We start from the raw sequence: 15,593 nt of genomic DNA, 5'->3' as shown, positions 1-15,593 counted from the left end.
GATTAACAACCAAAGAGATAAAAAAAAAACTTTCGCCAGGAAATAGGATGAGGGGATTTAAAGGCATAGGTTATTAAAAGATGTTTTAAACGCCTTTCTGACCAGCAAAAACATTCAAATTTTAACACTTCTACATTTTAATGTGTATTAATTAATTGAAAGTGTTGAAATAAAATGATAATTTTTTATTGGTTTTGGTAATTTATAAAGGTATTTTATTATGGTGACCTGTACTAGTGTAGATGTTAAAACATACTTGTCCTTTGATCATGCTAATCTTTGGCAGATAGGTCTCTCATTGGCAATCATACCATGTCTCCTTATTTTTATATTTCTTTGGTCATCTTTGTTGAATTCATTAACCTGACACACTGAGGGCTCTAGAAGTTTTTACAATTTATAATGTGAAGGTTCTTGTACATGTACATAGTTGAACATCATTTAAAAGATAAACATAATCAGTCGGATGCAATACAGCTCTGCTTCTACTTCACTCACTTCATTTTGTTATGTCCCCCGTCCCCCTAGCTCCTAATCCAAAACAAACGCAAATTCCTCTGATTCTGCATAAATACTGACTGCATGAGACTACCTCTTTTTCTGATTTTTTGTATGGTGTGCATAACTTCTTATCATGAAAAAGATGAAAGTTTTATGACTACAATCTGCACTGAAATCTTTTCCAACTACTAGTCTATAAAGAACAATATTCTGACATTTTTCTTATGTGTCTAAACAAAGTTTTGCAAATACTTACTAGTCCGAATAAAGTATTACTAGTCTTGTGCATAGGACTAGTGGCTAACAGTGCAGACTGTTACTATTCAAACGGGTTAGGTTAGAGGACCAATAATAAGTATTGACCTGTCTATACCAACAACCCCTATGGTTTGGGAAAATGACAAACTCAACCTGAGCCAAGACCCTAAGAGTTGGAAAATTATACATTGAGATTTGTGAATGAAATTTATAAAGTATTTATTTGTTTAAGTGTGAATACATTTTAAGAGAAGCAATGAACACAGAATGACTATATCCAAATAATTTGTTCCGCTCATTTGTATTTGCACTGACACCCGATGGTTTATTTGGATCCCTCGTCACTACATTTATTTAAGGAACAATACCTAACTGTACTACTTAATAACAGTAGCATTCTTTGTAATGAAGTGTAACAACCTTACATTGTCAAACAAGACAAATGAATTAAATCAACCCGAATTTATCTTAACGATCTTGTCAGCTCAGTATAATAGCGCAATGATTGGGTCATAGCATGGATCGCTGACCTTTCATAACATGACAACAACCGTAAGGCACACCTACGACAAACCACTAACTAGCATTGAACCCTACGTAAAGTCATTGCTCAGGGCATGTTTCTTTGTGATATGATATTACACACCCAATTTATAAAAACAAACCTACAAGATATTTATACATGTACATGCAGTTATATAAGCCTTCAGCTGATGAACTACTAGTACTGGAAAGTATATATATAAACATGTATTTGAATTACTGATACATTTAGAAGTCACTACTGAGGGCGTATGTTCCTTGTAAGATATTACACACCCAATTTATATAAACAAACCTATAAGATTTTTATACATGTACATGCAGTTATATAAGCCTTCAGCTGATGAACTACTAGTACTAGAAAGGCTTACATGTACATGTTATTACTAATTACAGTAATACAACATACATGTAGAGGATCTTGTAGCATATTTGTATATATATACATATTGATTTAATTATGTAAGTAAAAATACATGTACATGTACTTATGTACAAAGACATGACAACACCAAGACTTTTGATTTTGTGAAAGAAATCTCCACTTTACTTCCAAACTATTTCTTACAATAACTAGTCATGATCATAGACTCAGGTCCCTCACTGCAAATTGAAAGAAACAATAGCTTTGAACATCATTCTGTCTACTCAATATTATTTTGTAGCTAATTCTCTTCCACAGCTATCAAAGCAAGTGCAGAGCCCCAAATAAAATTTAGCACACAAAAATTTAATAAGGCTTTGTAAAGAAGGCTTAGATTTTTATAACAAAATTTCAATTATTTATCAAATTTTTCATTGGCATTAAATATAAATTGAAAATTACAATTCAGGGCACTGACTTCTTATTTTTTTCTTTTGGCTAGTACAGCATTCTTTTGTTTTATAATTACATTTGTAATATGGCGACAGCTTGATCAGATACAATATAGATAGGTATGCCTCGTTAAATTGATGTAATGTATCTATCAATACATCATAAATTGTTTATATGATCAATAATTAATATAATGTTACATTATCAAAATGGAGTAATTGATCATATCAAATCTAGTTCTCCATTGGCAATATTGCATGATAGATCTATATAGCTAATGTGTTTTTGTTGATATCATTTTTTATGGGTTGATGGTCAGAAAAGTTTTTTTGTTGATATATAAGTTTGGTTTTTTTTTGTGGTTTTGACAAAATTGACATTCATGTCTAAGTGTAACATGTAAATACTTCCGAATTTGTGGTTAACTTACAGGTACTTGTATCATTAAAACGTTTAAACCCGCTGCAATTGTTTGCACCTGTCCTAAGTCAGGAATCTGATGTTCAGTAGTTGTCGTTTGTTGATGTGGTTCATAAGTGTTTCTCATTTCTCGTTTTTTATATAGATTAGACCGTTGGTTTTCCCGTTTGAATGGTTTTACACTAGTAATTTTTTGGGCCCTTTATAGCTTGCGTTCGATGTGAGCCAAGGCTGCGTGTTGAAAACCGTACTTTGACCTATAATGGTTTACTTTTATAAGTTTTGACTTGGAAGGAGAGTTGTCTCATTGGCACTCATACCACAACTTCTTATATCTATATACCCATACACATATATATATAAATAAACAATAATGTTCTCTTGACAAAACAAGGCTTCATGATACAACACACATAAGAAATAACGTAAGTTTGTTTTGCAAAACAATTAGCTTTCAAAGGCATAAATCTAAAAATTCCTAATTGTAATCTTGGTATTCTTTTATAAATGTGCTTGAGATACATATGCCTGGATTCAAATTTTTTTTTAAATCACTTTTGTATCAATTGGGTTTTTTGTTATCCTGTTATCCTGATCAAAATTAATGCAAATCTTTGCAACACAAAATCTAAATCCTTTAACTTTGTGAAATTTTATATCCTTTAACTTTGTGAAATTTTATAACTAAATACATACATTTCTATATACATGTGTAAAGAAAACAAATCAAGGGTGATGATGATAAAACACAATCAAGATTTTTTAAGTTTTCAGGTATTAAAAGTTTAGCCTAATCTGTTAACCCTTCTAGAGCCTCCAAGAACAGTCTAGTTATTTGTTTGGTTATAGTACATGCATATACATGTATGTGTGTGTTGTCCATCTTTATGTGAAGTGTTTTGTGAAGTGTTTTGTGAACTGTTGTTCATGTTGTTTGACTTTGTGTTTTTGATATTTCTGTCGGCTATTGGCTATTAACATGCGCATCAGTCTTTCCTCATCTTATGATCTTTGGTACCAGTTGACCTCTTGGTACTTGAACATGTATCTACATTTTTCCTCAAAATTATTAAGTCTCGCTTATTCTATCAGTGTTGCCTCAAAGAGTGTATCCCTAAGCCTATGCAAACCATCAAAAACACAGCTTTTCTAATGCAGACAATATATTATATCCTTCTGTACTGGAGTTTACTTACATCAAATTCTACATATCTCTATCAAATGTTCACATAGTTAATGAAAAAGTTGTGAAATTGGTGCATAAATGCTTCCTTTTGATGAAAAAGGACAAAACATACTGTTTAAAATGTTATTGAATTTCACACATGTAATCATGTCTTCATATTCCATGTATTCAATGATATTGAATCAGAGTGACACCACAGAAGTCCAATTTAAATTTCATTACAATTTTGTAGGCCAGGATAGTACATTATGTAAATAATGCAAAGAATTTCAAGGTTTCAAATGATCTTTTATGTAATAATTGAATAAGGCTCATTTTATACGAGATTTGAACATCAAAAACTACTGTCGCCTTAATTTATTCATATTTACTAAATGAGGTTATCTTCAGATTCAAGATACACGTATTGATGTTTCAGATGTGTAAACAATTTATCATTTCAGAATCTTATAATGAATATTCTTGAAAATGTTTTCAAAAGTTGACATCAAATGGTTGTGATTGGTCGACAAGGTTTTAAACCTAATGGCTGTTAGAATCATATTTCGTCCACAAATGTTAAATATTTCTTCAAAAAGAATAAATCTTTCCATATCAATATTCTATAATTATATCTAATAATTTGTTTTGAGTGCTTTTTATTAATTTATTGATCAGAGGAGGTATGTTTGATCTAGATGTAATCCAATTTTCCAATAAATATATAAAACAAAATCTATTTTATCTGTCATTTGGGATCAAAGACTTTATGATGATTATTATGGTCATTGATCTAGAAGGAAAAGAAAACAAAGGCATCAATATTTCCAACAATCCCTGTCCTAAGTCTTATCACTGCTATATATACCATGATCTATATGACATACAGTATACTTGTATAAAAGTCACCCCAAAAAATTACACCTTCAATTTACTGTAGAACAATGTTGCTGGAAAAATATAAACTTCCATGTCAATTTTAAAAACACAACTTACTAAAAGTTCTAATAAATTTTTACATCAGAAATGTATGTTTTTGTCAAAACTAGATATCATTGAGATGGGAGCCATCTCTGTGGGCCCCGCTGTGAATAATGTGTGGTAAAAAATTTGTATCTTTATCATTGGACATGGTGTTGTCAACTAAAACCAAAGTTTTTGACCTTAACCTTTGACCTAGGAAGTTGTACATACATTATGACACACCCTCTGGTGTTGGTTTATATACATGTCAAGTATAAACTTTGAAATCATAACGGTTCTCAAGATATAGAACGGACACGATCTTTACCATAGGACATGGGGTTGTCAACTAAAACCAAAGTTTTTACCTTGACCTTTGACCTAGGAAGTTGTACATACATTATGGCACACCCTCTGGTGTTGGTTAATATACATGTCAAGTATAAACTTTGAAATCATAACGGTTCTCTAGATATAGAGCGGACACAATTTGTTACGGATTGACGGACGGACAGACGGACGGACAAACAGACTGATCACTATAGGGCGTGCGCCATTCGGCGGGGCCCTAATTATAAAAATGAGCATTTATAACACTGATAATATAAAAAAAACAAGGTCTATGTACTGTAGAATGATTGCCACTGAGACAACTCTTCATCAGAGAGCAAATGAATAGAAGTTAACAACCATAGGAGCAGCCAATACAAAATTAGCTACTGTGGATACATTACTATTTGTGGGATACCAATTTTCGTGTATTTCGAGGGTGCAGGTGAACCATGAATTTAGATGTTCAACGAAGTAAAAATTTTCTGTAGGCTTGTATGCAGGCTTTGGCAAAACCATGAAATCAAATATCCACAAAAATACAATGTTCCCTAAACCCACAGAAAATGTGTACCCATGAAAATAAATGAATCCACAGTATATGTTTCAATTATTCAATTGATTCTGTTTTGAAAGGATCAAGATTGAAAACTGGCATCATAGATAATTTCTTATCATTGTCATCTTTATAAATAATATCGTAATATTGCAATTTCTTTCTCCCTAGTTTCCTCTGTATTGTAAATTTAGAAAGTTAACACTTCAAATGTTTAATAAACTGTTAACACAGAGATGTCTCGCCTTTTGTAATTTTGATAATGCAAATGTTGAAATTAAAAACTTTAATATGTAAGTTATGCAAATATTCAAAGTCAATGAACCATGACTGAAAGTATGTGGCTAAACAATCTCCATAGAAATGAGATGTACCAATGCTAATACAACTACATACCAAATACCATTGACTTATTATAAGTTGTTCCCTTTAAACAAACCTAAACATAAACAATCACTTGTAAACTATGTAAAAGTTTCAAAGTAAATGAACCATGATGAGGGGGTGGGGCTATAATTATCTCCATGGAAACGAGACTTGCAAATGGCAATACATTTGCATACAAAATATCATTGACTTAACATTAGTGGTTCATCTTAAACTGATCTAATCACAAACTAATACATGTATGCAAACTAAGCAAAAGTTTTAAAGTCAATAGACCATGACTGAGGGGGCTGGGTCCAATATTCTCCATGGAAATAAGATGTGCTAATGCTTATATAATTGCATACCAATTAACATTGGCCTACCACTAATGGTTCCACTTGAACTGACCTAATCACAAACTAATACATGTAAACTAAGCAAAAGTTTCAAAGTCAATAGACCATGACTGAAGGGGCAGGGCCAAATAATCTCCATGGAAATGAGATGTCAGCATGTGCCAATGCTAATACAAGTGCATACCAAATATCATTGACCTACCACTAGTGGTTCAACGTAAACTAGACCTAATCACAAACTAATACATTGTTGCTGCAGCCGACGCTGGAAACAACATACCGTAGTCTTATTATAATAATGTCTCGCTTTTTGACTCCGTCAAGGCAAGACAAAATTACATTTTCTCAAAATAAAACTCTTTCTTTCCCTATACAAAAGTAAGGCAATTTTATTCACTTTAATTAAAGCTTAGTTTTCACTAACCATGCTAACTGCATCCAATTTAAACAAGATAATCAAACCTTCCCTATCTAATTACAGGTTTCTACCTTAAACTCCATCTGAACATAGTATGATCCAGTTGTAATATAAACTATAATGAACCAGTACATGTATGGCACATACTGTTGTTGATAATGAAATGAGGTCCAATATAATGGTTAATCAGACAAATTTCTAGACCCATTTGACATTACATAATACTGTCTAGATTATTTAGGTTTTCTGCACAAAAGAGAAAAGTTTACAGAAACAGACATATACATTATTTTTTATTGAAATGGTCCACCAGCTTAATGGATGCCCTCAATCTTCAGGTACCTTTGTATTGCTTCAGTCAACAATTAGTTGTTCAAATTCTTTTTTTTATCTTTTTTTTCTTTTGACTAATTTTTCTGTTATCAATATGAGTTTATGCACCTCATGATTTAGTATCTTTGCGGTTTTTTATTTATTTCAAATCCCAACCAAATTGGTAATTAACTCCTAGTTGAATAATGATTTTCGAACTCTAGGTTAAAACAAAATTCATCTAAGATATAATAATTGGCTCAACAATATTTCAAACCACAGACCTCAATATTTTTCCTATGTATACAACATTTCATTCCAACTAATATTTTTCTACAGAGAAGGCTAAAGGGATTACCATCTACATTAAGATAAGCTTGAGACAATCACACAATTATACAAACCTCCCCAGGTGTGTATTCTAATCACTGACCCAAACTAAATCTTAACTAAATTCTTAAACTTGTAAATGTAAATATTTATCTGTAAGGTTTAACATGTGGATAGCCTTTAAATTAACATGTGTGTTATTCCTAAATCAAACAGAAAGAAATTAGAATTAGACCTGCTTTATGCTCTAAGACAGATGAGATAAAAAGCATGAGAATTGAAGATAAGTTTAATTGTAGAACTGATTCTAGTATTTGACTAACAATGCAACATACATGTATATATCCTTAGCTGTAACTTTTATGTTAAATTTTGGGTGCATAACTTAACTATGTGTACAGGTCTCTTCAGTACAGAATTGAAATTTTTGTCTCAGTAATTTGATGGAAAAGCAATACTGTGGATTCAATTATTTTTCGTTGTTACCAATTTTGTGGATTGAGGATAAATTGTATTTTCATGAATATTCGATTTCATGGTTTTGCCAAAGACTGCATACAGGCCTATAAAAAAATTATACTTTATAGTTATATTTGTGGTTCATGTATACCCAAGAACTCTAAATTGGTATCCCAAGAATAATAATGAATCTACAGGATGCACTTGATACAAAGAAAAGTAATGGAGTTGGCCAGTTACTTGCTTAACAAATGCTTATCCGTGAAACTTCCAAATTATTCAAAAATTTAAACCTACTATATAGCTACAATATATGAGAATATATTCCTCAAAATATCCCATAATATTAATAGCAGATGCACAACTTCAAAATATATATATAAGTGCAATCTTTCTGTGAAGTTTCAGGGATCTGCCTTGAAAAATAAAACTGTAGGAGGAGTTGGTTAGACAAACTAGGTACCCACTTTTCCCCGACCAACTGCTCTCATGACATCACCATATTATAAGCCGGTTTTTGACTTTGTCCAACCGGGCCAAAAATGAAGCAGTACAGATGTGTAGGTAATAACATTAATATCACCAAACTATGCTCTACCTTTAAAATGAACAGCTCAAAAAACACAAACTGAAAAAAAACTTTTACAACTATTGCAGTGAAATTACATTTTCTTTCAAAAACTTTCCCGATAAGTTTGATTTCTGAGTAATGCAATATTATTCACTTACCCATCAATAAGATTTCGAACACATGAATTATAAATGGCATCTTGTTTGGTTGGAAGGTCGTACACATAGTCGAATGTAAATGCTTTATCTTTACCCAGTAGTACTTGGTTTTCGTCAGGTAGTACGGTGGAGCATATCTGACACATGTCTATCTTCTCTCTCGCCAACTGGGGACGGATTCTGAAAATGTTAATGAATATATACAGTTCATATGGGTAACAGAAGATGTACATGAAGGCTATTATATGTCAAAGAGATAGCAATCCTTTGGCATTTAGCAATATAGAGCTCAACATACTCAGGGATGGAAATCAAATTTTTCAAGTGGTAGCCAAGTCAATATTTTTGGTTGACCATTGTATAATATTTTCTTGTCATCCAATTTTCAATATTTTTGTTTGACAGAGGATATTTCTTCATTGTTTTTAGTTCAAAATTATCAGTTTTTTTTAAAGTGTACACATGTAGAGTATCATCATTAACACCTTTAGGTGTATTATTTTTACACCCTGTTTACACTTGGACATTTAGATCGATCTAAACTAGATAGGTTCACTTTAGATCAATTAAAGCCCAATGTAAATGCTTTGAATCGATCTTGAATCGGTCTAAATTTAAAAACCAAAAGAGGTAGTTCAGTTTGAACCAATCTAAAATGTGAATGCACAGATCAATCTACATTGTAAACTACTTTGATTCAATCGAAAATAATTTGTGCACATGTATGGTGGCAAAATTACATGTGCAATTTATTATAAAATGGATGATCAACATAAAAGTGCTGAAAATTAACGAAAAATATATGAACAGCAGAAGCAACATTTGAACTTGTAATTCAAGTGAAACAATAACTTCATCCATTATTTTTTTGCAAGCGTATGTATCAACATATTAATTTGATTAAATATTTCTATCTATATACAGTGTTTACAAAATTTTTCACAGATAATTAGGTCAGATCGATTGCATTTTTACTTGTAGTGTGAACCCAGTGGTTCAGATTAGACTGATAGAGATCGTTAGGATTAAAGATAATGTGAACAGTAACTGATCTTATTTAGATTGATTCAAATTTAGATCGATCCAACAAATGCTAGTGTGAGCAGGGTCCCAGAGTCAAATTTTTGCCTCTTTTGTTTGGACATGCATTGTCTAACAAAAGTACCAAGTACAAATATATGTACCATAGAAATAAAGTAGCTTAGGTGGATAAATTTAGTGTATGGTTTTATTATGGAGATGGTTTCTGTTGTTAGAATGCTGCATCATTTTAGTGTATAAATGTACTCCACATTTCATTTTATTTAAGGAATGACTGTAACATTTTTCTGTCTATGAAGAAATAAAATAAAGAATGTGGTGCATACTGAATAACCCGCGTAGCTGGTTATTTAAAAGTGGGCACCACATTTTTGAGGTTATTTCGAATAGACAGAAAAAATATTACAGTCATTCCTTATAATTTAATTCTAAATTCCATTTTTAAGGAGTAAATCATGAAAAAACGTCGATGATGTTATGGTCACATGACAAAATTAAGTCTATGAGCTGATAAACAACATCCTTTCAGCCAATCAGAAGATGTGTTACATCCAGAATTAAATTATTCATACAAGGATTTTGTAATGCCACTTTGAGCGGAAAGTTTTTTTTATTTCTGAATATCTCAAAAGATCTTGTCCTTCACTACTCAAATATGTACTAAATACATACATTTTGTGTTTAAGATGACTAATTAAGTGTACATGTACTTTTAAGCCCATTCATTACATAACTACGACACCAGCTAATATTTACATGTCTGCTTTTAACAATGTGGTTTATTGATCAAGAAAACCTAAGCAAGGAAAATTTAAAATCAATCCATTTTTGTACAAGATTCATTGTAATTTCTACTTATGCAAGCGCCATATTCATTCATTAGTCTTCACGAGAAGTTTTTTGCTCACTGTCATGATTTTGGTTGACTGCAAAGACTATTAATGTATACATTTTGTAAATGTAACATCCAGATTACAAATACATGCTTATGATTTTCGATTTCATGAATTAATTGCTAATTTGGCTATCTCATAAATATAAATTTACCATAAAATCCCAGGACCAATACAATAATATGTTATCAAGCCTGGATTCTAAAGCTAAATTAAATGTGCTACACTTTTGTTCAGTGTCTGTTTAGCATCGGTATGATCAGTAGATCTCTCTCCCAAACATGTCATCAGTGTATAAAAGACTGAGAATACCCTGACAAAGAACATTGGATCATACATGTATCATTTCATGCCTGATTCAAGAATGTATTTGCATACCAAGGAATTAAATATTTGTCAAGCAGCCTTAGCAGAGATGCCCCAGATTCCTTTACATTTTATTTTAAAATATAAATTAACAAATGTGAAAAAAAATATTCATGTAATGTTAAATGAATAATCATGAGAATAGTCCAGGCAAATAGATTATCATGACAATATAAAAAGGAGAGTGGACAACTGGGTCCCTACTAATTATCATCCTGTATCCTAAAGTTCTGATACACAGATTTACCAGTCTAAATATATAGCAGAGAAAATACAATTTTTATACTGCATGGAAAATCAGGGCTCTATAAATTACAAGAGAACTTTCATTAATAGACTAGGTTGATATTGATTAAATCAAGATCTACAGTGATGGAATGTCAATATCGGATATTTTATGACATAATATTGAGTCACTGTTACTTAATTCATACCTCTGTAACAGATGCATAACAGAAATAGATTTTATATGCATATAAGGAGCAATACAATGTCACTGACTTAAGATTTCTATTTACAAATAAACTGTTAAGTGTATAAACAACTGGTGCATCTACATGCAAGATGATTATTAAGCTCAAGTGTTACAAGTATACATGTGTAATTTCAATTAAAAAATTCAACCACTGGTTACCAATTAATATGTGTCATGAAATGTACAAATGTACTAATTATATATATATAATGTACTCCCGTTATTAGAGCCTGAGGGTTAAAAATATATATATGTCATACTGTATGTCAGAGATTTAAATGCCATAAAAATAATTCTAAGCCTTGAGAAATTTAAGATTATACATGTTAAATACAAGTACATGTATGATACATGTACCAAAAAAAACCCCATTAATACCTAAAATAAATTAATTTGATGTGCTACTGGCATACATGTAATATTTATGAGTATGACCAAACATCATTTTCAGCATCTGCCACTTAGATGAAAAAAAAAAGGAACAAAAAGATCTTGTAAAACAAAATGTGTATGCACAAATGTAGCGTACCTATATCTAGGAACTTCTAGTCAGAGTTCTCGAAAAGAGGTGGTCCGAAGGTTTTGACCACCAATATGTTCAAAGGACTGACACAATTTTGGTATTTTGACATAGAAATAATAGTGAGGATCTTCAAGGACCACCAGGAAAAAAAATTTGGAATTGACCATGGTCAAAAATTACAAGTCGCTAGACTCATCTGAAAAAGTCTATGTACATGTACATGTATCTTGAATGTCAAGCTGATATAATAATTTATTTAACATAATGTACACTACATACATGTACATGTAAATTGTACAGAAAATACACATCAGACAGGAATGGAAATAACCTAAATTGTAAAATATTGGCTGGGCTAACACCTAAAAATTTCCATCATTTTACATGTACAAAATGTGCATGTAGATAATTAAGTCTTGTATTGTCTGACATAAAATAATATGTCTAATGCCTACATAAAGCTAGTAAAACAAAATGTTCACTTTTTCTATGTGCACTATTTGTGGTACATTATCAGCATACAATATATGCGTTGATCCTGTTTAAAAGATATCAATATTTATCAAACCTCCATTAGGATATTACAGTCATGACAGTACATTTGTAATTAGACCCAACATATGCAATTTTATGATACATGAACTACATGTATTGTATTTTTAATAATTTCTTGATGATATGTTACATGTATGGTACATGTATCATCTATCGTTATTAAAAATTAAATAAAATATGATATAACATACTAAAAATTGTATACTTGTCAAATTGTATTTTGTCACAGGTGAGGTAATCTTTTGATGTCAATCTCTGCACCTGTAATTTATTTTTTCATTCATCTATAAAAATGTTTTATCGTATACTATAAAATATGATGGAATTTATGTTTTTTTTTAAATCATGTTTTACAATTCCAAACAAAAATTGCACCACTTTACACCATCATCAGTTACATACATGTATACAAAGGAACATACTGATTTTTGAAATTTCTTATTTAACATGTTTAAATACATTTTTTTTCACAATTGCAAATTTTTCATATCAGTGTACTGCGATGTTTATACATGTATGTTCTCATAGTCTAGATTTTAACTCAAATGTCTGTAAAAAAATGAGTTTAAACTTCAATCTGACACTTAAAAGATTGAACAAAGAAGTTGCATGTTGTACAATGTTGTACCAAATCACAGGACATTTACAGAGAAATTTCAGATATATATATAGCTGTGTATATTTGTACCTATGTACATGATCATGTATACACATGTGTAGGTCTACATGGTCTATGGCATAATTAAATCAGTCCAGTTATACCAGTTACCATGGTTACATTTTGTGTACCTTATTAAATAATAAAAAAACTCAGTCATTGCATTCACCATTTTAACAACAATTTTACATAGAAGTTTGACTGTTAAACATGTTAAATGTTTGCTCATATATCTATATATATCAGAATATACCTGTATACTAATATATAATATAGATGAAAAATTAACATTTGTGGTATAATACATGTACATAATAAAACAAATGTATAGTTCATACATGTCTAAAACACTGTATGCACAGTAAAAATATGCAACTTTAAAGCTTCACTGAACAATTTGATAAGCTACATTCACAGATGTGCAATTTTATATATGCAAATGACATTACTTGTACATGTTGTACCTTACTGCTGATACATGTATGTACTTACATGTACTTAAGTTACTAACAATTATCATAGAGGCACCATAGGTCAGGATCATGTCTTAAAGACAGCCATCAAATAAAAAAACATTGGTTGCAATGATTTTTCGTTCTAAACAGATATTTAATTAACGACAAGGATGCTGATAGTACATGTAGTTTACTGTAGCCAGTGTTGACAGTGAACTTCACAGCAAATTTACCATTGTTTACATGTACAAATGTATTACACAAATAGTAAGTTTCAAAGATAAAAAATCTGGCTACAACAGCTTTGTATCAAATCTGGCTACAACAGCTTTGTATCAAATCTAGCTTTTTGTGTTTTTTTCTCTCTGATTTATACAATTGATGGGTGCATGTATACTACTTAAGCTTGAAAATGAAATTACTGGTTCCAAACCACAAAACATATATACATTGTAACAATGATCTATGCAGCATATATAGATGTGTCTTCGCACTGTGCATATTTTTCATCTTAATGCACCATATTGCTATACAGTTGCATCCCTGTAGCTAATCCAAATAATTATGATGTCTTAAAAGGCTAGATTAATTTTTTGCTGACGCCTTCCTGTAACAGCAAAATATTGAAATAGCCTTTCAAGATATAATTATTTGGACTACCCTGTAGCATGTAAATTTTAGCATCAATATAATTGTTTGCATCTCTAATCATGCTAATTGCTAATTGTCTGCATCCATTGTTTATTTTTTTTCAAATAGAAACTGACATGTCAGTATATTATCATCCTAGACACCAAATAAGGAGTGTATACGATGTCATACTGCAATAAGTGTGTACATGACATGAAAGTAGTGTTGGGACTGAACATTGTCATGACTACATTTTTCTCGAGAGCTATGTATGAATGAAACATTTTACTTGGCAAAACCAGATGGGATGGCATAGGGCTGTGCATGTCTCACAGTCACTTTTTTTATTAATTAAAATGCCCGGTCTATATTAAAGGGATGAAACCAAAATATCATGTCTGTGGCTTTCCCATAATTTCAATTTGACATTGGTCATTGTACACTGTCATGACTGTTTGGAACAATTTCGATGTAAAAAAAAAAACAACATGAAATTATTACGTAATTAATTAATACCTCAAAGCTACCCTGACACTACTGTCGTCTTCCTTATTTTCCTTCTTCTCTGTCATCTTTCAGAATTTTATTTTTTAACTTGTTGCTTACAAAAAATTTAATCTTTCCAACCCATTTTCACACCTAAATCCCAAGAGTTTCAGCCGTACATCACGGCAGGTAATATATTCCTGGTCGATCACATTATTGGCACTTAATATTTTACATGACACATTTTAGAAATAATGAATATACAATTCCAAAAAATATTCAAATTTTCGATCTTCACCCTCCTATCGTTATTTTTCTTGTTCACAGTGACATCGTTTGGCGGAAACGAATCCAAGTGGAGATAACTCTAAATATAGAATGAAGAAATTTCGCGCTGTATATTCGAAAACGAATACGAACATATACGATCATATACGCAAATAATAATAAAAACACATTTCCCGCTTGAGAGTTACTCAGTTTGCTCTCCCGTCTATGCATTCAAATCATATTCTTAGATCCTATAATAGATATAAGAAGATGTGGTATGAGTGCCAATGAGACAACTCTCCATCCAAGTCAAAATTTATAAAAGTAAACCATTATAGGTCACAGTACGGTCTTCAACACGGAGCCTTGGCTCACACCGAACAGTAAGCTATAAAGGGCCCCCAAAATTACTAGTGTAAAACCATTCAAACGGGAAGACCATAATATAAACACATCTGCGGATGATTTTTGCAAGAAACAATTAATAAAATGGAGCTGCTACAGGAACATCTAAATCATTATTTTGTGGATTTAATGAATTAAATACATTCTGTGTACATCATATACCAGTACATTTCTATATTCAGGTTTAATAAATATTGTTTTCAGACTTTCAGTCGGCTATTTTCGTATGATGAAAGCAAATGACAAAAAGTCCCACAGATATCATATTCTGTGTACAACATATACCGGTATATTTCTATATTCAGATTTA

At 31.2% G+C, this 15,593-nt stretch overlaps 1 protein-coding gene across 12 annotated transcripts in view; it reads right to left on the bottom strand.

Moving 5' to 3' along the window:
- The window catches only part of LOC127706182 (kinesin-like protein KIF21A), a 122,384-nt gene extending 107,435 nt beyond the window's left edge, over nt 1–14,949 (bottom strand). For all 12 annotated transcript variants that reach the window (XM_052210620.1, XM_052210629.1, XM_052210628.1 and 9 more), the window contains exons 1-2: nt 14,639–14,949; nt 8,527–8,706 (exon numbers count right to left, since the gene is read on the bottom strand). In XM_052210620.1, the coding sequence (XP_052066580.1) occupies nt 8,527–8,706; nt 14,639–14,694 (236 nt within the window). In that variant the 5' untranslated portion in view covers nt 14,695–14,949. The remainder of the gene's footprint in view (nt 1–8,526; nt 8,707–14,638) is intronic.
- Nucleotides 14,950–15,593: the final 644 nt, after the last annotated feature.

Source organism: Mytilus californianus, unplaced genomic scaffold, assembly GCF_021869535.1.
Source record: "Mytilus californianus isolate M0D057914Y unplaced genomic scaffold, xbMytCali1.0.p SCAF_6, whole genome shotgun sequence".
NCBI lineage: Eukaryota > Metazoa > Mollusca > Bivalvia > Mytilida > Mytilidae > Mytilus > Mytilus californianus.
The sequence above is the reverse complement of the archived record's forward strand: the minus strand, read 5'-3'. Positions and strand labels throughout refer to the sequence as shown.